Source organism: Tenrec ecaudatus, chromosome 18 (genome assembly GCF_050624435.1).
Source record: "Tenrec ecaudatus isolate mTenEca1 chromosome 18, mTenEca1.hap1, whole genome shotgun sequence".
Classification (NCBI taxonomy): domain Eukaryota; kingdom Metazoa; phylum Chordata; class Mammalia; order Afrosoricida; family Tenrecidae; genus Tenrec; species Tenrec ecaudatus.
This window is the reverse complement of record NC_134547.1, coordinates 39,744,474-39,769,620: the sequence shown is the minus strand read 5'-3', so window position 1 is coordinate 39,769,620 and position 25,147 is coordinate 39,744,474. Positions and strand designations below refer to the sequence as shown.

The 25,147-nt window shown below is 39.1% G+C and overlaps 1 protein-coding gene across 1 annotated transcript in view; it reads right to left on the bottom strand.

Moving 5' to 3' along the window:
- The window catches only part of HEATR3 (HEAT repeat containing 3), a 68,082-nt gene that overhangs the window by 32,681 nt on the left and 10,254 nt on the right, over nucleotides 1–25,147 (bottom strand). Inside the window, exons 6-9 of the mRNA XM_075536593.1 lie at nucleotides 21,032–21,172; nucleotides 14,258–14,535; nucleotides 364–454; nucleotides 98–255 (exon numbers count right to left, since the gene is read on the bottom strand). Coding sequence (XP_075392708.1) covers nucleotides 98–255; nucleotides 364–454; nucleotides 14,258–14,535; nucleotides 21,032–21,172 — 668 coding nt within the window. The remainder of the gene's footprint in view (nucleotides 1–97; nucleotides 256–363; nucleotides 455–14,257; nucleotides 14,536–21,031; nucleotides 21,173–25,147) is intronic.

The following is a 25,147-nucleotide window of genomic DNA, read 5'->3' as shown; positions in this document are numbered from 1 at the left end:
GTCTTTCCAATTATCTACAACTTGGAAGAGTGACCTTATTTCTGCATAAAGAATGACTAGCTTACTTAAGCCTTCCCATGAATAAAAGGGTATCTACCTTGTCTGGGATGAGATAGTGAGTGAGCGCAGTGTGCACCTCATGGGAGAGGCATAAGGGAGACAGCAGCTGCCCACCACCGTCACTGAAGGAAGTCTCCATGAAGGCTTCGCTTTCATCACTACTCGAGAGTTCTTCCCATTCATCATCAGAGGGATCTGGGAAGAGTGCAAACACACATCACTACAGTATTTTTAAAGATCTTCACTGACGCTTCCCTCTCAACCCGGGGTAAAACAATGTCTAAATGTAAACTTGTGACGAACCTTCGCTGTAGCACATGTTGACAATAATTTCCAGAGCTGTCTGCTGAGCGGACAGTAGTGCTGTGGTCTCTCTCAGTTCCTTCTCCGTGCGCTAAAAAAGCAAACAACCAACTCTCAATGTGGGCGAAAATATTTTTGAGGGAATTTACTTAAAGCCTGTAAGAAGAGTTTTGGTTTAGAACAGCAGACCCAGGCAGAGGGGAGAGAAGAAAAATCATAAAGTGCTAAAATTACAAACAGGCATTATAACTCCTTTTGGCACTGGGAGAACACAATTCTGAGCTAAGTTTCCATCTATATACATGGTGATAAGTCTCTGAGTGTGATTTAGTTAGCTGTGAAGAACATAAAAATATTCAGAAAGTCTGAATTCAATTTACCCTTCACTAATCTAACATGTTAAGTAGCTTGGTATACTAAGGTTAAAAAAAGGGCTCATTTCATAGATTGAAACCTCCATGTAGCAGAGGCTGACAAAGCAAACAGAAAAAGGGCAGGAAAGGGGCAGGCCCACCTATATGGCACCCAGTGTTTCCCCCAACTTAGTAGAAAAACCCATTCCTAGCCACAGCAAAGCCCTGGGTGATCCTAAAACGCCAGTAAGGCAGGTCACAGGCAGCCCTCAGACCTGCGAGTGACTGCCCCAAGTGGACGTGCACTTCTGTGCTGAGGGAGAAACACACCTAAACAGGTCTCTTTACCTCCTTTAAAAAAAAAATCATTTTATTGCGGGCTCTTACAGCTCTTCTCACAATTCATCCATCTATCCACCCATCCATTGTGTCAAGCACACATGGACACGTTGTCATCATCATTTTCAAAACATTTTCTTTCTACTTGAACCCATAGTATCAACTCATCTCTCCCCCCCTCATGAACCCTTATTTTTTTTTCATGTCTTACACTGACTACTGTCCCCTCTTTTTTTCCTAAATAATCTCTCACTAGCTGCTGTTGTGTCAATACAGAATCACAGTGATTCTAGAGAACAAAGTAAAACTGCCCGTGGGTTTCGGAGCTTGGAAATCTTTACAGGAGCAGTCTCATCTTTCTCTCAAGGAGCAGCTATTGTTTTGAACTGCTGACCTTGAGGTTAGCTGCCCAACATGTAACCCACTATGCTACAAGGCTCCTAAACAACAGCCTTTTAAAATTATTTTTCCTCAAACTGCCTTTTCCCCCTTCTTTCTTTTTTTCTGCCACACTAGTATTTCCTCTCTTTTCCCCTCTTTCTTTTTCATTGTTATTTTGTGGTATTTATTTTTTTTCTCTGGCTCGCCTAACAACTGCCATTAAGATGCTGCAGTGATAGAAATTATGGCTCACAGGAAAAAATTAAAACAGGCAAAAACACATGAATAGCACCCTGATCCAACAAAACTTTTGGATGAAGATAAGGCCATGAAACAACCAGAAAAAAGAATTCATAAGGATGATGTTCAGGCAATTTGAAAAGTCGAAGAAAGAGTTTGAGAGATAAAAGGGGAAAAAATGAGAAATTATATAGATATCCAGAAGATTATTAAGATAACAAAATTACAAAACCTTTTAAAAAACACTCAGTTACAAAGTTGAAGAAACAAAAAGCCAAATAAATGAACTTGAAGAAAATCTTTCAACTCCAATATACAAGAACGACTCACAAAAACAACAAACGTGCCTGAAGAACTCTAGCATTATATGATGCATTATCAAGAGGAACAACTTATGTTTTACTGAGATTCAAGAACAGGATAAACAATTCCACAAAGAAAATAGTACAAGAAATTCTAGAAGAAAATATACCACCAAACAGCATAACAGGTGAAAAAATAACAGGATAAAGAGAACCACAAACACAATAGATACCAAAAGAAATCTATCTCAACACATTATAATCAATTTTTTAAAATATCAGTGAAAGGAGAGAAAACTCAGAGTGGTTAGAGAAAGGGGGAAAAAGTTACATACCAATGGAATCCAATATGAATAAACTCAGATTCTCATCAGTAACGTTGAAGGCAAGAAGACAATGCAATGATATAAATAAAACTTCGAAAGAAAAAAAATTCTAACCAGGAACCTTATTTTCAGCTAACGTATCTCTCAAACATAAAGAAGAAATACACTGGGTTTCCAGACAAGAAGAAATTAAAGGAAAGTATATAAGAAAAAAAAGACCAGAAGATAATCAGTAAAAGCAGCAAACAAACCTGACCTTGAAATCAGAACACTCCAAATAGTATTCAAAATAGCTCAGAAATAGAGGAAGAACAAAGAAATCAATAAAAGTATTTTAAAAAAACACAGCAAAATGACAGAAACATACCTACATATATCAATTACAACACTGATAATTAATGGAATAAATATGTCAGTCAATAGACAGAGTACCAAACTGGATTAGAAAATATCTACCTCCATCAACATACTGCTTAAAAGAAACACACCTTAGATGTGAGACAAAATAAGACTAGAAATCAAAAGATGGGGACAAATTTACCAAGTTAATGGCAAGCAAAACACAGCCAGTATGGCAATACTAATCTTCAATAAGCTTCAAGGCAAGATCCTGACAAAGGGTGGCATACATAATAATTTAAGGTACATCAGAACTGAAACACCTAATTAATTTACATGTCCCCAACAAAAGACCCTCAAATATGCTAATCAAATTCTAACAGAGTAGAAGAGGGAAATAAACAACAATAGGGCAATTCAAACACACTCTTAAGGAAAGCCTTATCATGGAAAGGAATCTCAATAAAGGCAGAAAAACTAAACACAATCAACCAAATCGATCTCCTAGACATTTACAGAGCACTCTACCAAACAATAGTATAATATACATTCTTTTCCAATGCACATGGAACATTCTCACAGCAAACGTTTATCTTAGGGCACAAATGAAACCTTAATAATCCCCCCCCCCCCATCGGGAAGCGTCACTGCTTTCATTCCAGCCAGGACCTGCCACGCTGAGGACCAAGCGGGCCACCTGCCTGCCTGCCTGCCTAGGGCAGCAGGCTGATGTTGGCTGCGGCCTGCACCGCCCATGTGATCATTTACAAAAATAAACATGAAAAGAGGCGCAGCGCATAGGTGAAGGCGGGGTGAGCTGCACGGTGACTACACGTGTCGAAGCATCTGGTATGGCTCTTGAGTGGCACCGGAAGATCTGGAAGCACTTGGTTTGGTCTCAGAGGCAGTGGGAGGGCCGGGCCGGGTGGAGTGGGGTTGGCACGGCAGGTGGGTGCGGGGGGCAGTCTCACATCTCAGAGTCTGCATACATCCCGTTGATCAGATAATCCACCTGCGAGTAGTCCTTCTTTTGGTAGCTCTCGTAGGCCCGCAGAAGTGGACGCCATTTGGATCTCAGGGAAGTGCAGGCAGAAAACCCAGCTGAGCACAAGGGCTGTCCGCATCTTGGGGGCAAGCCTGGAGCGAGGCTGGGCCATCGGGGCACACCACCTCCAGCTCTTTGGGCAGCTCCGAGTACCTCCTGCGTGGTGGAGGGATCAGAGACCGCAGCTCAGGGTGTGCCCCCGGGCTGGGCCTCTGTCCTCCTGAGTGTTGAGAGCTTGGCACCGGGTCAGGTCTGGCTCTGTGGGTGGCGTGGCCACTCCCAGGGCTGCTCCCACGCCTGGCATGCCTCGTGGCATCTGTAGGGCAGGTGCTCTGGGCCGCTGTCAGGCATACCCGGGCGCGGCAGGCCTGCGGTGGCCCGGCTGCCCTCGGACGGCGGGGAAGTGGCGCGGTCCAGCGTGGGGACGTGGCCAGCTGCGGGGAGGCACGGCCCGAAGCCAGGGCAATTCGGGGTGGCGGCCCCTGCACCGGCCCGCCCGGAAGTCTTAATAAATTTTTTAATTGAGATTTTATAATACATTTTATCTGACCTCAATGCTGTAAAATAAGAAATCGGTAATAATAAGAGCAAGGGGAGAAAAATCAAACATGGAAACTGAACAATGTACTATTCTGAAACTACTGGGCAATTAACGAAATAAGGAATGAACTTTTAAAAAATCCCTTGGAACAAAAGGTTGACAAAAGAACATACCAAAAACTTTGGAACAGAGCAAAAGTAGTACTCAGAAGGAAACTTATAGCAATAAACACATCCATGAAAAAAAAAAAGAGAATCAAAACCAACACTCTAACCCAGAATCTTAAACTAGTACAAGAGCAACAAAGTGAATTTCCAATCACCAGAAGAAAAAAAAATCAATTAACAATGAAAGCAGAAATCAATGAAATGGAAAACAGAAAAAAAAATCAAGACAAGATTGCTTCTTAGAATTAGCAAAATTGACATATCTGTCAAACTTAAAAGAAAATGAAGATTCAAGTTATCAAAAATATGAAAAGGTGACATAAAAGATCCAAATAAAATTTTAAATACAACACTATGAAATACTGTACCCCAACAAACTCTAAAGCCTAGATGAGATAGATATTTCTAGAAATTATCTAACTAAATTAACACAGAAAGATGTACCAAATCTCAACAGATCAATAAAAAAAGAAATAATCAGGTCATTAAAAAGCTACAAACAGCAGCAACAAAAAAGTCCAACCAGATGGCTTCACTGGGGAATTCTACCAAGCATTCAAAGAGGTGACACCAATTCTACACAAATTATTCTAAAGTACAGAAAATGACAGCAAACTCCCAACCTCATTTTAGGAAGCGAGCATAACGCTGACACCCCAACAGGCAAGGGCACTACCAATATAGGACTACAGAATGACATTCCTAACCAACTTATGTCCAAAGTTCTCAAAACACTGTGAAACAGAATCAAACTATATTATACAAATAAAATAAAATGCCATGATCAGGTGGGATTCACAGCAGGGATGCAAGGATGAGTCAACATTCTAAAAGCAATCAAAATAATACATCACAAAATAAGAACAATATGGTATCAATTGATGCAGAAAAGGCATTTGACAATATACAACACCCATTTCAGGTAAGAACACTCAACAAAATAGTAATGGTAGGATAATTTCTCAACACAACAAAGGGCATATACTCAAAACCAACATCAAAGATCTTGTTCAACGGAGAGAAATTGAAAGCATTCTCCTTGGAACCAGGATCCAGACAAAAATGCCCCTTATCACCACTTTTATTCAACATTGTTCTAGAAGTGTTAGCCAGAGCTACTAGACAAAAAAAAAAAAATCAAAGTTCTCCAGATTGGCAAATAAAGAGTTAAATTCTCACTATATGCAGATGATCTTATTTATTAACATATGTACAATCAAACTCAAAGAGTTGACCACAAAAATTGATGGAAACAATCAAAAGATTCAGTAACATTGCAGGATATAAGGTCAAGATACAATTTGACTGTTGTATTTTAATGAATAGAACTCTGAAAAATAAATCAAGAAAACAATAGCATTTACAATAGCCACACAAAAGATGAAATACTTAGGGATAAACCTAAATAGAGAAACAAAAGACTTGTACAAAGAAAACTACAGAACATTATATGAAAGCAAAGGACCCATGATCATGGATAAGAGGACTTAATACTGTAAAAATGTCAATACTACCCAATCAAATTAAACTCTCTGCCATCAAGTTAATGCTGACTAACAGTGAGCCGACAGGGCAGAGCAGAGCTGCCCTGGGAGCTTCTGAGAGAAACTCTTTACGGGGGTAGAAAGTAGAAAGCCCTTTCTTTCTCCCACAGAGCAGCTGGGGGTTTCGAACTGCTTACCTTGGGGACTGCAACCCAATACATAACCACTATGCCACCAGGGCTCCTCATATTCAGTCTAGAAATACAACACAATTCTGATCCAGGTGCCAAGTGAATTCTTTAAAGAAATGGGGAAAATATTTACTAACTTCCTATGGAGAGGAAGAAATGCAGGATAAGCAAACAACTTAAGAACAAGGTAGGAAGCCTTGCATTTCAAGACCTCAAAATCTATTAGACACAGCAGTAAAAACAGACTACTAAATTAATTAATTAATTAAAGCCTGCTATTGGCACAATAGTAGATACATAGATCAGTGGAACATAATAGAGATCCCAGAAATAAATTCATCCCCCTACAAATAAAAGCTCTTCAACAAAAGGCAAAACACATTAAATGGGATCAACATAGTCATTACAACAAATAGGGCAGCAAAATTGGATTTCCATCTGTAAATGAATGAAATAGCACCCATACCACACCCCGTGTATAAAAACAAGCTGAAGATGGATCAGAGACCTAAATGTAACAGAACAACAACAAAAAAAAGCCCAGAAAATTACAAATGCTGGAGAGCCTCTGGAGAGATTGGAACCCTCAAGCATTGCTGGTTGTGCTATGAATTTGTGTAACCGCTGTGAAAGCACTACCCCAAACTGCTGGAAACAGAAATTCCATATGCTCTAACAACCTCTCTGCTGGATATATACATGGCCCAGAGAGGAATCGTAACAAGAACAGATACATCAACATCCATGTCCATCACATTAGTGTCTGAAACAGCAAGATAAACAACTTAAATCAGCAGCTCTGACCTGTGGGTCGTGATGCCTTTCACTCGGGTCACCTAAAGCCATCAGAAAACACATAAATATTTTACCATATATAATTGCATATTGCTTTGTGATTAATCACTATGCTTTAATTATGTCTAATTATGTTCAATATATAACAATAAAATATACATCCTGCATATCAGATATTTACATTATGATTCATAACAGTAGCAAAATTGACAGTTATAAAGTAGCAACGAAAATAATTTTATGGTTGGGGGTTCACCACCACACATGAGGAACTGTATTAAAAAAGGGTGAGAACCACTGACTTAAATGCTCTTCAGTAAAACAATGGCTAAAGAAACTTTGGTATATGCACATAATGGAATACTATGTATCACTGAAAAACAATGAGGAAACCAGAAAACAATTCATAGCACTGATGGACTTGGAGAACACTGAACTGAGTAAAATTAGCCAATCACAAAAGGTAAGTAAGACTGTTGTTATAAAGACTTTTTTAAATTGAATCAAAGGGGAGGGAGGCTGAAACAATGTGCTAGAAGGTTGGTGAATGCTGCCTTGGGTGAAGTGAGACATGGTAATCTACAGGAAGGAAAAAGGAAATCAAAAGGTAAGGGAAGGAGTTAAGTGGCTGAAGTTTGATAAGTAGTTTAGACTAAGGGCTACAAAATTAATGATCTGAAATGATCTAAACCCCACTTACCTTGTAACAAAAAATACTAAGAGTTATTTCAGACACTAAGCACTTATACACAGCAAACTTGCTTTTCTATCTTCCTCGAAAGACGTGCATTAATAGCACTAGTAAGAGGCCCTTATATGACCCATACAGCTTGCTTTCTTGGCTTGCTTTGAAGGCTATTCATTGTATTAAGTATTTCAAGGCTGAAGAAAGAAGGGAATATTTCTCTCTGAAACTTGTAACATAAACTTCAATTTATCATTAACATTTCTTGAGCTGGATTATACAAATTCACAAATCACCTATGAAAAATGAAAGATCTGGTGGGCAGGCCCCAATCCCAACTACTAAGTGGACACCTATCCCTCCCCCCAAAATAATTTATTTCAAAAGACAGCATTGAATCTGCAGCTCTGGGAGAGGTACATATCTGATTGGAGCACGCGGGTGCTGATGAAGGGGGAGGAGGAGAGAGTGGAGCATATCCTAGCCCACCAGGCCTTGAGAACGATGATCCCAATTAGAGCAGCCAGTCCACAGGGAGGACCACATGGCCAGCCCCACTATGAGACATGACGCCCCTCACTGACCCCTAGCTCTACAAAGGACAACACCAGAGACACAGTGTGGGAACTGCACCTGATCTGATCCCACCACCCCGAGGCAAAGCACTGGGGGAGTGCAGCGGAACAACAAGGAAATGGAACAGCGAGACCCCCAAAGAATTCTGAAGGTGGACTTTGGGGCCAGGTTGTGGTGCCCCAACAGACTGGCCTGGAAAACACTCCTAAAGGCCAACAAACGATCCTTGAACTAACTACAAAAAAAAAAAAAAAGAAAGATAAGCTCATAATAAAAATATTAGTATAGAAGTTAAAAATATGAATTCTCTTCATATTTTGTCTATTTCCAAATTTTGACAATTGTCTAATTATGTTAATTGGTGCATTTACACGCTGCTAAACTAGTATTATTTGGATATGTTTCCTTATATTAAGTAGGTCAGAGGTAAGAAATATATATGAATTTTGTGACAATTCCATTTGCATTTCTAGAATGCTCACTTCATTTACAATCTCACCAGTAATTCATTTGTGCAACAATGTAACTTAAAATTGAACTATATTTTTATTTTAAAACATCTAATTTAATAACTATCTCAGGGACCTTTAAGTTTGTATTCCTTTTATTATTAGTGTAAGAATTTATATAAGCTCAATTAGTGAGAAAACATCGTATTCTTTTAAAGCATTATCTCTATGAGATCAAATTGACAGCAGTAGCTGTAAAGCATAGATAAAAAGCTTAGGTAATATTGCATTTAAACTGCTCCTTCCCACAGTAATTTGGGGATTTTTTTAACTGTAAAGGAGGTATTAGGCCAAATAAATTTGGAACCTATGGATTAAAGGAATGTAGTGAAATAATTTGGAAATACATAGCAAGAATGATAACACAATGTCAAAAATGTAACCAAATCAAAACTCTTCAGGTTTATTCTCCTTAGATTTCCAAGGGTGTAAATCTTTATGGAAGTAGGGAGCCCCATCTTTCTCCCAAGGAGTGGTTGATGAATTTGAACTGCTGGCCTTGTAGTTAGCAGTCCAACACATAAATTATTAAACTACCAGGCTCTGAAGAATGTAACCAATTGTCACTGAATCGTACATGTAGATATTATTGAACACTTATGTTTGGCTGTGTGTATTTCTACCACAAAAGACACACACACACGAAACTCATTCCTATTGGCTTCGTGTGTTAGTGATATTCAACTGAACAAACATGGATTATAGGAGACTCAAAGTTAGTAAGATATGCTTTTAGGCTCTCATTTATTTAAAAACATATGAAGATCTGGCTTAGAAGGAATTCTCAAATTAAGTTCACTTCTGTATGTAAATCTCCTGCTCAAAACAATTTTCCTGTGTATTGTTATAAAACAGTTAAAAAACACCAACCCCTTGCTGCCATCAAGTTGATTCCAACTCACGGCAGCTCTATAGGGCAGGAACGAACTGCCCCGGGATTTCTAAGGCTGTAAGTGTTTACAGGGGCAGAAAGCGCATCTTTCTCCCAGGGAACAACTGCTGCTTTCTGTCAATCGTGAGGCTAGTAGTCCAACACATAACCATAATGCCACCAGAGATCCCAATTTAAAAACATCTAACAAAATGTTATAATATGTAAGATTTGCTTCAAAATACCTGATAGAGTAAGGGGAGATAAGTCAACTATCAAAAAAAAAAAAAAGCATGAAATAAGACAGACCATGAATTGATCATTGCTAACCGTTGAAAGTGGGAAAGAATTACTTTGTTTTCACATAGGTTTAGAAAAAGGGAAAAAAGCTGTTGGGTTGAACTGCTCTTTCTTACATATTTGTCTGTACCTTCAGTTAAATGATGCAATAAATACTGGGAGGGTGGGTTGGAAAGGGGAAACCGATTACAAGGATCTACATGTGACCTCTTCCCTGGGGTACGGACAACAGAAGAGTAGGTGAGAAGAGACATTGGACAGGGCAAGATATGACAAAATAATAATTTATAAATGATCAAGGGTTCATGAGGGAGGGGTGAGGGGGAGCAGGGAGGGCGGGGAAAAATGAGGAGCTGATGCCAGGGGCTAAGGTGGAGAGCAAATGTTTTGAGAATGACGAGGGCAATGAATGTACAAATGTGCTTTACACATTGATGTATGTATGGTTTGTGATAAGAGTTTTATGAGCCCCTAATAAAACGATTAAAAATGATGCAATAAACAGTTTTGCTTCTAGAGCACTCTTGCAGAGCTACACAGCTGTTTGGTGGAGTGAAGGAAACAGCTGACATAGTTGTATTCTGGGCTGATATCAGCAAGCTTCATATTCTACTGGTACATAAAACACTGGCTGATGACCAGCATGCTGATCACTCAGTCTACTCAGGTATGTTAATAAGATAAGACCACTTCAAAAGCAAGATTTTGCTATAAAGAATCTTTCATTTTACAAGCACCAGAATCCCATTTTAAAATCACGCTAAGAAAGTAAATCTCTACGTAACAGTTTAAAATCAATAGCTCTTAAACAGTGGCAAATCCTATCTTAATCTGCATAGACATGGGTCTTGACTACTCACTTGTTCCCTATAAAAACTCTCTGGAAGTAAGGCTGAAGATGGAAAAAGTTCACAGGAATGAATTCTTCCTTTTCCCAGGAAAGACTTTCAATACTGTGTGAAACCCCTGACGGCCCAAGTATAATTTCCATTTCTGTTCTGATAAGAATATGGAGTGGTAAAACCTGTATCTGTTAGGAGAAACTGAGTCAGTACAATGCCAAGAGCTGAAAAAGAGCCGCAGAGCACTGATCTACCATAGCCTAACTTTTCACATGTAGATATAAAGCCATCTTCATTCCAGGTCTAGAACTTAAGCTTTCTGTAATTACCGAAGACATGACTTTGCAAGGATTTAAAAAATAAACATCCCTTTTAGAACACAAGGCTTATAGGTGTACTTTCCTCTATAAAGCTGTATCAAACAAACACAAAAATAACGCACTGTTGAGTCAATTCTCATTGCTGATGTTAAATTCTAAAAAAACGGAATAGTCAGATGTAACAAGTTGGGTCAAGTACCTGGTTCCCTGTACCAAGAAGTGGTGGTACCATGCTTTTCAAGACACCTTTTCTGCTCCTTGAGGAAAAATGCAAACACTACAAGAACAGGAAGGCCACCTCATTTCTGCATGCGTGAACACACAAACACACACACACAAACACACACACACCCCAGCACTTAATGTAACATTTCCAAATTAAGAGCTATCTGTGGGGAAGAAAATTCTCTCTCTCTCTCTCTCTCTCTCTCTCTCTCTCTCTCTCTCTCTCTCTCTCACACACACACACACACACACACACACACACACACACACACACACACACACACCAGCACTTAATATAACATTTCAAACTTAAGAGCTATCTGTGGGGAAGAAAATTCTGATTTTTTAAAAAATACCACCAATTAATATGTCTTAAGACTTGATGAATATAAAGAACACTATACTATTTTTTAAGTATATTGCATTTAAAGAACTCATCAATAATAAAATCATAAAACTCAAGGACAAATAGGAAACAATTCTCAGTTAATTTGGTGGTATTAGATAAATTTCACCTCTGAACTGTACAAGGGATAGAACACTGATACTATTCATTTTCCGGCTTCATCGTCATTCTTCAGGCTTATTTCAGTAACCTCCTGACTGGTCTCCCCTCCCTGGGCTGTCTGGGTGGTCTCGATAAACACGAGTTTGCTTTCACCGTGCTGTTTCTTACCACCTCATTCTTGGATAGAGTGAACATTTTGACCAAAATACCATATACACTTAAGTATAAGCCATCCCGAATATCAGCTGAAGCACCTAATTTTACCACCAAAACTACATTAAAAATGTGCTGGAAAACTCGGCTTATAAAGAGTATATACGGTAATCACCTTTGACAATCTCTTCATTTCCTCCTGCATCTGGGATGGATTATACATGCCTACATGAAACAACTTAGATATTGGTGCATAACCTCATAACTCATATTTTCCAAGGAATTATGAGATATGACTCTTTTCCCCAACTGGGGGAAGTTTATGAGTGCAGGACCTGATTAAGATGTCTTAATCATCTCATCTCTCTTTAGTATCTAGCACATTGCCTGAAATATGAAAACTCACTGCCATGGAGTCAATGCTGACTTACAGCTACCCCGCTGTGGGTTTCCAAGACTAACTGTTCACGGGAGTAGAAATCCCAGTCTTTCTACGGTGGAGCTGCTGGTAGTTTCAAACTGCCAACCACGCGGCCTGCAGTCCAACGCGTAACTACTACACCACCAGGATTCCTTGACACATGAAAAGAGAGCATCCCATGTGCATCTGAATAAACAAAGTCCAAACGCACTGTCTTCTCCAGCTTCCCACCTATTTTTCTGCTCCTTGAGGAAATGTTCTCACAAATTCTGGTTCCTCATCTACTAGCATAAATAAGGAACAATCATCCACTTTGCAAAAATTATAACCGTAATTCCCCAACCACCCAACTGGCTCTGCTGAACAGCAGGTAAATAAAAGCCTGGGTTACCATTTGGGTAAGACTAAATATGAAAATATCAGATAAAGATACAAAAATTAATAGGAAGACTCACACTAAGCCATCTTAGAACATATAAAGTTAAACAAGAGTTGGTACTAGAATAATGGCGAATGGAATAGAATTAAGCGTCCAAACTAAACTCATACATCTATGGTAAACTAACTTTTAACAGAGGTACTAAAACCACTCAATAAGAAAAGAATTACTTCTTTAATTAATGGTCAAAACTAAATCAAAATGGATCAAGGATCTTAATGTAAAAACTGAAACTATAAAACCCTTAGAAAAAGGGACAGGAATAATGTTTTGGGACCTAGTATGGAGAAATGGATACTTAATACAACAGCAAAAGCAGAAGATGACAAAGCAGATTAAGGAGGTCTTAATCTAAATTTCAAGAAGTTGTTCATCAAAGGACTTTATCAATAAACTGAAGAAACTATAGGATGGGAGAAAATAGGGGGGGCCAAAATTATCTAAAACTAGTTTAATTTTTGTAATACAATTGGAATACCTAGACATAAACAAAAGACAAAACAATTTTAAAATTGGCTAAGGACTTAATGAACAAAGTAAGACATACATACAATAGAACACTACTTGGTCATAGAGAAAGATGAAGTTCTGACACATGTTACAACATGGATGAACCTTAAAAACATTACACTGAGTGAAATACATCAGTCACAAAGAGCATATATCATATGAAGGGCCTTCAAAAAATATACAGAAAAGTAGAATTGAAATATGCACAAACTTTTTTAAGCCCGCTCATATGAAGAATCTAGAATGGAAAATATATGGCTTATTAGTGACTTCCTGGGGCAAGCAGGAGAAGAGAAGCTTTTCACAAAGCATTAAAATCAGTTACAGGTGATGGGAAAATTTGGAACTGGAAATATTGGGAACTGGATAGCTGCAATGAGACCTGTCTCACATACTCTGGGTAGGTTATCAAAGGGGCTGGTTCTAAGACAAGGACATCATGTTTGATAGAGAATCAGGGAAAACAAGGAGGGCTTTTGATGACATGGAGGTGCAGTGGCTGCAACCACGGACCTAACACAGGAGAAAGTGAGGATGGTGCAGGACGAGGCAGCTTTTCATTCCGTTGTGCTATGAGCCAGAACCCACTCGACAGCACCAAACAAATGGCTGCACGCCATGGGGAACGCAATCGATGTCACTGAATTGTGTAGGTAACAAACAAATGGAAAGTGTTTTGTTAGGTGTATTTTTACTATCATAGAAAAATAACTAAGAATACAAGGGACAATCCAAATGAAGCAAAAATTCATTTTGTTTAAGACGGTCTGAGTTGTGTTGATGATCACAGATTTGGCAGTTATATAAAATTAGATTATTCCACCTTTCAGATCTCCTATATATATTTCATTTCAAACAAAATGCCCTCTCGCCACAAATCTGGGAGATCTCTAAATAAGAAAACAAGATTTCTGTTGAAATTGAAATATACTTTTTCATTAATTCTGTAGCAAATTTCTTCTATAAAGCTAAGAACTGCAAAGAAAGAAAACATTAGTATTAATCCACGTTTGAAAGTATCAACCAACTTACTGGAAGTAAATCTGAAATGAAAGTCTTCTGTCTGGCTTTTCTTTTATGAGGAATTTCTTCCATTTCTTCACTTTCAATTACAGCATCACTATTAACATTCTCTACTATTTCCTCTGTCTCTGCAGCAGTCTTCAACCTTTGCGTTTCAGCGACCTTCATCTGAACAACTGTTTCACCAGCATCGATTTCCAAAGTTTCAGATAGGACCTTTAGTAAAGCATTTATGATTTCTGCCTGACTTTTGGAAGGAATGAGGTTCTTTAGATTCCAAACTGTGCCTGGAAAAAATTAACATAGAACAAAAGAATCACCTGTGACATTTTTCATTAAGTATAGCTTCCCCAAGATTCATTCTTTAAGCTGTTTCAATTTCAAAAATCTCAACCCTACTCCCTTTACTCAGATTGTGTTAAGATGTTAAAAAGCACAGAAGAGAGACAGCTCCCTTAATGGCAATCTTTCATGATAATCTCCCTTTCCTGATCCACTACACATCAGTAAACTAGGGTAATATAAATAAAGTTTCCTTTAAAATGGCATATTAAATTGCTTTATTTCCTACCTTTTTTTTAATGCTTCCTCCCGACTCCCATCTTCATTAGTTACTCATTTCCTATCGTTTTAACCTGAGCTATCTTCTCCAAAATAGTTACTTATATTCTAGGAGTAGAATAAAGCGCCAAAGTCTCAGAAAGCAGGTCTCTCTCTCTCTCTCTTTCTCTCTCTCTCTCTCTCTCTCTCTCTCTCTCTCTCTCTCTCTCTCTCTCTCTCAACAAAATAGAATAGTTACTATTGTTAATTAGTGAGATTAAATTATATGTTGTCATTTTTTTAATGATTAACTTTTTATTATAAATTTTTTTCAAAAGACAAAAATGAAAAAATATCCTTGGCTGACTCGATACTTATTGCCATGAAGAGATCACTGAAGATAGGGGTGCTAAAGTAAAATCAGATGATGGAGAAATCAGATGGTCACAGACTATCAGAAAAAATAGCATCTGGCGATGGGGAAATAGTTCTATGTGAATATATTTATAGGTTTAGTACTAACGTCGCAAATGGACACGGGGCCTCCACTCAAATACTCCCTCAATGCAAGAACACTTTGTTCTATTAAACTGGCATTCCACGATGCTCACCTTCCCAACACAATCACTGAAGACAAAGCGGATGCATAAGAAAATGTGAAGAAAGCTGATGGTCCCAGGCTATCAAAAGATATAGCATCTAGGGTCTTAAAAGCTTGAAGATAAATAAGCGGCCACCTAGCTGAGAAGCAACAAAGCCCACATCACTAGCCTGTGTGATCATGAGGTATCATGAAAGCATCAGGTATTAGACATCAAAGAACAAAAAGTCTTATCATTGTGAATGAGGGGGAGTGCAGAGTGGAGACCCAAAGCCCATCTGTAGGCATTTGCATATCCCCTTACAGAAGGTTCCCCGGGAGGAGATGAGCCAGTCAGGGTACAGTATAGAATTGAAGAAACACAGCTTTCTTCTAGTTCTTTATTGCGTCCTCACCCCACCCAAACCCCGCCACTATCACAATCCCAATTCTGCTTTAGAAATCCAACCAGACCAGAGGATGTACACTGGTATAGATAAGAGCTGAAACAAAGGGAATCCAGGACAGATAAACCTCTCAGGACCAACAATGAGAGTAGCAATGATACCAGGAGGGGAAGGGGAAGGAGGGGGAGAAATGGGGAACCGATCACAATAATGTATATATAACCCCCTCCCTCCCTGGGGGATGCACAGAAAAGTGGATTAAGGGAGGCATCAGACAGTGTAAGACATGAAAAAGTAATAATTCATAAATTATCAAGGGTTTGTGAGGGAGTGAGTGTGAGGGAGGGAGGGAAAAAAATGAGAAGCTGATACCAAGGCTTCAAGTAGAAAGCAAATGTTTTGAAAATTATGATGGCAACAAATGTACAAATGTGTTTGACACAATGGATGCACATATGGATTGTGGTAAGAGTTCTATGAGCGTCCAATAAAGCGATGTATTAAAAAAATATCATGTGACGTTTTAAAAGCTTGAGGTATTAACTAAGTCTACACAGAAGGAGCACATCAACCTGGTGTTCAGTCTTTCGTAACAAAAGCCACAATTAGAGGGAGTGGCTGTAAGAGCTTAAATTCTGGACTCGGTTAGCAAAAGGCTATGGATAAGTTAAAGCAAAAACTCCATTGACAAAACCATCACAATGACCAACTCCTCCAACGCTGACCAAGGATGGCCAAGAGTGCGTCCGAATGCGGATTAGTGCAGATATAGCTAAGGTACAATTTAACATCTTACCATCTGTGTTTCCTTTAAACCCATTTTCAACTTGTTCTAGTGCTTATTATAGTCTAGTATCTTTCAGATCAAGGTTCTTCTGTGTTTTAATCTACTAAAGTTGCTGGGCACGGGTGGTTTCTTTTATTTACTTGAATAAGCTTTGAATGAAACTCAGGATGGATCATAGCAACAGCAACTAGATTGAAAGTTTCTTAGGGTTGACTGGGAAGAAAAGGGGAGCTAGTAATAACAGATACAAGAATGAAGAAAGCATTCTATAATTGATTGGGGCGATGAATACAAGACTCTATTACTGAATTATATGTGAACCATTTATGTCAATCAGCTGTTAGTAAAGAAAAATGGTCTTCGGGCAGCGAAACGGCAAAAGGAAAATATATGAAGAAATTATAGGAAATACATACTACTCAACAGATCACCAAATTATTTACCTACTAAAAAATTCTGTGAAGAAAAGGTTGGGGTTAAAGGGCTTGTCAAAAAAATTTTTTTTTGAGTTCTGCAAACTTTTTTAAAATCATTTTATTGGGGGCTTCCACAACTCTTACCATAATCCATACATACATCCATTGTGTCAAGCACATTTGCAGCCATCATTCTCAATACATTTGCTGTCTACTTGAGTCCTTGGAATCAACTCATTTTTCCCCTCCCTCCCCGCCACCCTTTCCCCCATGAACCCTTGATAATTTATAAATTATTATTTTGTCATGTTTTACACTGTCCAATGTCTCCCTTCATCCACTTTTCTATTGTGTATGCTTCAGGGAGGGGGGTATATGTAGATCCTTGGACTGGGATCCCCCTTTCTACCCCACCTTCCCAGTGTCACCACTCTCACCACTGGCCCTGAAGGGTTCATCTGTCCTGGATTCCCTGTGTTTCCAGTTCCTATCTGTATCAGTGTACAACCTCTGGTCTAATCAGATTTGTAGAGTAGACTTGGGATCATGATAGTAGGGGGGGAAGAAGCATTAAAGAAGTAGAGAAAAGTGGTATGTTCATTGTTGCTACACTGCACCGACTGCTCGTCTCCTCCCCATGACCCTTTTGTAAGGCATGTCCAGTAGCCTACATTTGGGTTGTGTCCCCGCTACGCACTCCCTCTCATTCACAATATGATTTTTTTGTTCTTTGATGCCTGATACCTGATCCGATCGGCACCTCGTGATCACACAGGCTGGTGTGCTTTTTCCATGTGGTCTTTGTTGCTTCTCAGCTAGATGGCTGCTTTTTTACCTTCAAGCCTTTAAGACCCCAGATGCTATATCTTTTGATAGACAGGCACCATCAACTTTCTTCACCTCATTTGTTTATACAGCCCCTTTGTCTTCAGTGATGTCAGGAAGGTGAGCATCATGGACTGCCAGTTTAACAGAACAAAGTGTTCTTGCATTGAGGGAGTACTTGAGTGGAGGTCCAATGTGTATCTGCTATCTTAATACTAAACCTATAAATATATGTACATAGATTTATTTCCCCATCACCATATATAAATAAATTTACGTATGTACATGCCTGCACGTATTTAGACCTGCATAAATGCCCTTTAGGGCTTGTCAATTTTTAAACTCATAATAATAGAAGGGATCCTGATAAATTATTTCCTGTTTTCTAAAAGTTTTATTGGCACATAACCCACATGTCACATAATTAAATAGTTTAACCATATCAAGAAGAGGTGTAGTATCATTGCCACAATCAATTTTAGAACATTTTCTTTGTTCTTCTACTCATTGTTACTAGCTCCCCAATTCCTCCATATCTCCCGTGCCACACCCCCGTGAAACCATTAAGATGCTGTTTTTATAGATTTAACTATCCTGAATTTCATATACAGAAAAACATCAAAAAACAAAGAAAAACACTAACAATAACAGAGGAAAACAGAAAAATCTCAATAGAAAAGCAAAGTAGAAAATATTAAAAACTAGAACACATTTAAAATGGGTCAGGTGAGAAGATGTTAAATGTTAAGCTAACGATAATATAGGCTTGTGATAGCCCACTTTCCAATGCACTCTGCACGACAGCAGGGGTATGCACACCCCTGGTCTGTGGTCAGAGAGGGTTCACCCGAGGCTTTATTCATGTGCACTGCTCCTTTTTTTTTTAAAGGTGGAACAACTTTCAAATGGGTCAATAGGGAGAGCAAGTGATAAGATATGACACTTTACCCTAACTGTATTTGCCATAATAAGCTCTGATGAAGCAGTGGTTACACTCTCGGCTACTATCTATGCGGTCAACAGTTCAAAACCACCAGTTGCACTGCAGGAGAAAGACAAGGCTTTCCATTCTAGAAAATAGTTAAACTGGGAAACTGACAGAGGCAGTTTTATCTGTTCTATAGGGTTGCTATGAGTTGGCACTGATTCCATAGCTTGAGTCTGGTTTGGTCATCTGCCATTATCAACTTTATAATGTTGTCTGATAACAAGGCTTTCATATTCCTCATTAATCTATGTATGGACCCCGCAAATGGATTCTGGGCTTCCACTGTTGTCCATAGCCTTCTGAAAATCAGGTGTCCATAATTTAAGCTCTAATACCATTCTTTCCTTTGGATTTGAATTATATTATTTACAATCTTTGGGTCACAGAAGCTGGTGTGCTTCTTCCATATGGACTGCGTTAACACCCGGCTGACTTTTTGAATGCAAGCCTTTGGAAGACCCCAGACACTGTTCTTTCTGACAGCTAAGCACAATCTAATTTATTTGCTATAGTTCCCATTTCTACAGTATTCTCTTCGTGAAGGCAAGCATCAAGCAGGGTCATGTCATAGGCACTAACTGTTCTTAGATTTAGGCTAGAATTAAGTATAAGGTCAAAATACAAACAAATATTTATGGTTTTTAAATGTCTGCAGCTCACCTTGAAGATGTCACTGCCATTTTATGTTAGGAGCATATCAATCATCTCCCTGAGGCATAAGGTAAGTCTATTGATAATGTCATAAATTTAGCCAAAGGTATAGAATTTAAAACACAGTTGAGAAAAATAAATTATTCAGGTATAGGACACCTATGAACCTCAATATACCAACATTTCACTTGTGGAGATCAAATGCTCAACAAGCGATACTATTTACACCAACAATGGGGGTAGATGATAGAGCTAAACTTTCAATACTATTTCTTGACAGCAGCAGAACCATGCCTTCCAGGTTAATACATGTCCCAGTAAAGCAAGAGGGCACTGAAATCTCTTTATCAGTTAATAATATTTTGTTAGAGAAGAAATCTAGTCTAGAAAGTTTGACAAATATGGAGAACTGCTTGAATTAAGAGTCTCCACTTAGCTTGAAGGTAAACAAGCGGCCATCTAGCTCAGAAGCAACAAAGCCCACACGGAAGAAGCACACCAGCCTGTGTGCTCATGAGGTGTCGAAAGGATCAGGTATCAAAGAACAAAAAAATCATATCATTGTGTGCTCACCTACCCATATGACCGCTGAAGACAAAGCAGGTGCGGTGCATAAGCAAATGTGGTGGAAAAAGCTGATGATGCCCGGCTGTCAAATTATACAGTGCCTGGGGTCTTAAAGGCTTGATGGTAAACAAGGGACCATCTAACTCAGAAGTAACAAAACCCACATGGAAGAAGCACACCAGCCTGTGCGATCAAGAGGTGCCAAAGGGACCAGGTATCAGGCATCATCCTAACAAAAAAATCGTATCATTGTGAATGAGGGGGAGTGTGGAGTGGAGACCCAAAACCCATCTGTAGGCAATTGGACAACCCCTTATGGAGGGGTTGCGGGGAGGACACGAGCCAGTCAGGGTGCAGTGTAGCAAGGATGAAACACAATTTTCTCCTCTAGTTCTTAAATCCTTCCTCCCCCCACTGTCATGATCCCAATTCTACCTTACAAATCTGGCTAGACCAGAGGGTGTACACTGGTACAGATAGGAACTAGAAACACAGCGAATCCAGGAAAGATGAACCCTTCAGGACCAGTGGTGAGAGTGGCAATACTGGGAGGGTGGAGGGAGGCTGGGGTGGAAAGGGAGTACAGATTACAAAGATCTACATATAACCTCCTCCCTGGGGGACTGACAACAGAAAAGTGGGTGAAGGGAGAAGTCGGACAGTGTAATATATGACAAAATAATAATTTATAAATTATCAAGGGTTCATGAGGGAGGGGAGAGTAGAGAGGGAGGGGGAAATGAAGACCTGATGCCAGGGGCTTAAGTAGAAAGCAAACGTTTTGAGAATGATGAGGGCAATGAACGTACAAATTTGAGCTTTACACAATTGAAACGTATGGATTGTGATAATAGCTGTATGTGCCCCTATATGAAAATCTTCAGAACAGACATATAAGCACAAGGTAGGCTAATAAAACCAGGTATGATGAAATGAAGGAAGAATTGAAACATAAGCTCCCATTACTACACGCTAAAAGATACTACATAAAATGATATATTGCCCCTCTGGCTAAATCTTACCTGCTACCAATGTTTTTAATAGAATGTACTCCATAGAATTGACAGGCAATAGCATTGCTGATTCTAGTACGTGCAACCCTGCATCATTAAAAGATTTCAATAACTCTGGGTTATCTTCAGTGACAATCTGCAAGCAGTATGCTATAAAGACAAAAAATTAAATAATTAGAAACAAATAAATGCTTCTTACAGTAACATAAAACAATTCAACTCATGATAAAGCATTTTCATGTTCACAACTACTTTACACACATGCATAATCTACCTCAATGATGGTATAGGCAAGTAAGTTTTAAAAGAATTATCAGTATTGCAAAATACTTAATTTTTTTCTATTGCCCTACAGAACATTTTGATAAAGCACAATTACAAAGTTCTTAAAGGCCATAAGAATGTCAAATTACAATAAACAAGTATAAATTTATTTTCAATTTGTCTTTACCATAGAAATACCAGTCTGTAGACTATCACTAGTTGATAAACCACATTTATTTTCCCACTCCATTACTTTTTAAAACCTACTGGCACATAATTTACATAGCACACAATAGTTCAATCATGTCAAGAAGTATACAATCATTACCATATCAATTTTAGAACATTTACCCCCATGATTAAATTACCTTTACCATGAATTGTGCAGTAAGTCAATTCTAGTACCTCCTCCCCCCTGCCTTCATTCCCACTCCTGAAATCCCCCTATCACCCACTCCTCACTTCTGCGTTAGTTATTGTCCCTATGCATCCAAAATCCCAAATCAAAATAAGGTGGTAAGGATAAAATAATAATATACGGATCAAAATATATATATTAAATAAGGAAAAGACCCTCATCAACATTCCAAAAGCCAGGAAAGAAATTTCTGTTATGGAACAATGAGAGATACTTGCACCCAGAACCAACTCAGGTCGGGTCTATAGGGAGGTCATCTGGCCAAGCATCACATTCAATTCAGTATATTCAAGACTATAATGGTCTCTGTTTGACAGCATGGCTGTTCAAGACTTGCTTGTGGCTAGAGCTGATCTGCCTTCAGCTCAGTCTGACTAGACATTCAACAGATGGGTTTTGGGTTCCCACTGCCCTCTGTAGCCTTCTACAAATTAGACGTTCATAATGTTAGCGCCGATACTTTTCACTTCGCCAAATTACAATTTTTTCATTGCCATCTGTGGACCACACAAGCTGGTGTGCTTCTTCCGTGTGGACTTAGTTGACTCCTCACTTAGATGGCTGCTTGTTTGAAGACAAGCCTTTATGGCCCCAGAAACTATTTCAGTTGACAGCCAAGCAACATCTAGTTTTTTCGCCAAACATTGCTGTAGCACCCTTAACTTCAGTGATCCATTCATGAAGGTGAGTATCAAGCAGGGCCATGTTATCAGAACTCTTCTTGAATTGGGGCTAGATCCATTACCTTCATTTAACAATTTTTTAAATTGTAAACCAGGTGGGGGTTTACATTTCAGATCATCCAGTTTGTATTCAACTGTTTAAGCTAATAAACCCCTCAAGCCCTCCTGCCCCAATAATTTACCCTTCATCTACTTCTTGATTTCTCTTTATCCTCTTGTGGATTGTTCTCTGCCATTTCACCCAAGCTAATGTCTGCCATAGAAGAGCTTATTGCTTTTTCCACCTTGGAATTCTCCTGACTGTTGCCTTCAGTGTGAAAGTTCTCTTTTATTTTCCCCTCACAGTGGTCTCATCTAATACTCGTCCTTCGTGATGGGCGAGTTCTCCAAGTCCATCCATTCCATGAGGTAGTGTTTGGTCACTGTTCTCTAGAGATGCATAGTACTACTGTGTATATATATACACACTGAAATTTCTCTATCCATCCTTCCACCGATGGGCATTTAGACTGTTTCCTCCATTTTCTTGATATTGTGAATAATGCTGTGATGGACGGATATTTCTGTTCATGTCTGAACTGTTACTTCTTTTTAGGATATATACCCAGTAGAGTGACTGCTGACTCATACGGAATTTCTTGTCCCAGTTGTTTGAGGTAGCACCTCATCAGTGTCTGCAGGGGTTGTAAGAATTTACAGTTCCAATCTCTCCAAAGCCTCTCCAGCACTGGTTATTTGAACTTGGCTGTCACTGTTGGTATGGAGTCCTAGTGGTGTAGTGGTTATGAGTTGGGCTGCAATCTGCATGGTCAGCAGTTTGAAACCACCTGCAGCTCCGAGGGAGAAAGGCTGGGCCTTTCCTGTAAACAGTTACTGTCTCAGAAACCCACAGGGAGCTGCTCTGAGTCAGCACTGATGGCACAGCAGTGATTTGAGCTGGGATGGGCGTCGCAGAGCTTTGCCTTGCCTCTCCCAGACAGCTAGCGATCATGAGCATTTCTTCCTGTCTGCTGACCATCTAAATGTTATCTGTAGTGAACTGTCTGTTCATATAATTTGCTCACTTTTTAACTGAGTTAGTTTCTTACTAAGGTATTTCAGTTTTCTGTCAATTTTAGAAATCAGTTCCTTGTTCACTGTGTCATTATCAAAGATTCTTTTCCCCACTCTTTTGATAAAGTTTTGATGCACAAGGGTCTTATTTTCAGTAGGTCCCAGTCACCTATTTTGTCTTCCTTTGTTATATTTGATTCTGTGTCTATGCCCTGCAATAGGACCTTTAAGCTCGTCCCCATTTTCTCACCGACAATCTTTATAAGCTCTAGGAGTTACACTTAGGTGTTTGATCCATCTTGAGTATGTTGGGGCTAGGTATGGGTCCTGTTTACCAAAGTAGAAAGCCTTAACCATTTACTGGCGCTGGTGGTTTTGAACTGCAAACTCTGCGGTTAGCAGCCCAACTCTTATTCTACTACACCAAAAGGACTCCTCCACCTACATACAAGGGGGGTTCAAAAAGTTTACGGAAAAATCCCATTATCTTTCAATCCCATTTTTCCATGAGCTTGTTGAAGGCCCTTAGTATTCACCAAAATTTAAAGTAATAATAGTAATAAAAGACCAAAGAAAGCGGTGTTGAAACATAATACACTGTACTGGAATAGCAGGTGAAAAAAAAACCCAAACAAACTTTTCTATGCTTAAGCTTATTTAACTTGACTTTTATTAAATACATCATATGCAAGTCAAATGGAGAAGGAAAAGCACAATACGATACAATAAAATGCAAAATGACCACAACCCATTTCAAAAAAGTTCATTGGGGGAGGAGTTAGAAATCACAAAATAAACGTATAAGTCATGGAAAGAGAAGTGAAGTTTTTCTTATAAAAGTTATGAATTAACTTTTCTGAAATTCTGTAAAATTGTCTGCTGAGAATAAAAGTCCTCATCAACTTCCTATTTCAAGTCTCCTAAAATCATAGATTTTAAGCGTTGAAGGACTGTAGCCTTCAGTATGGATAAAAATTCAATGTATGGGAAAGCCCAAAATCCTCACAACTGGACCAATAGGTGGCATCAAGATGAATGGAGAAAATGATGAAGTTGTCAAGGGTGTTGTCTTGCTTGGATCCACAATCAATGCTCATGGAAGCAGCCGTCAAAAGATCAAGATTCATTGCATTAGGGAAATTTGCTGCATAAGATCTCTTTCGAGTATTGAAAAGCAAGGATGTTACACTTTGAGGACTAAGGTGCCCCTGACTCAAGTCCTGATATTTTCGATTGTTTCATATGCATGTGAAAGTTGGAAGCATGTGATACTGAATAAGGAAGATCAAAGAAAAATTGATGCATTTGAACTATGGTGTTGGTGAAGAATGCTGAAAGAACCATGGGCTGCCAATAGAACAAGCAGATCAGACTTGGAAGAAGTAAGGCCAGAGTGCTCCTTAGAGACAAGGATGTCAAGACTTCACCTTACATACTTTAGACATATTGTCTGAAGAGATTACGCTTATATATAATAAACAAAAAATAAAGAGAGAGACCAGTCTCTGGAGAAGGACATACTATTTGGTAAAAATGAGGACGGTGAAAAGAGGAAGGCCCTCCACAAGGTGGCCTGACATAGTGGCTGCACCATGGGCTCAGGCACCAGAACAACTGTGAGGATGGCCCAGGGCTGTACAGTGTTTTGTTCAGTTGTGTACAAGATCGCTGTGGGTCACAGCCGGCAGTACCTGACCACAACATCAC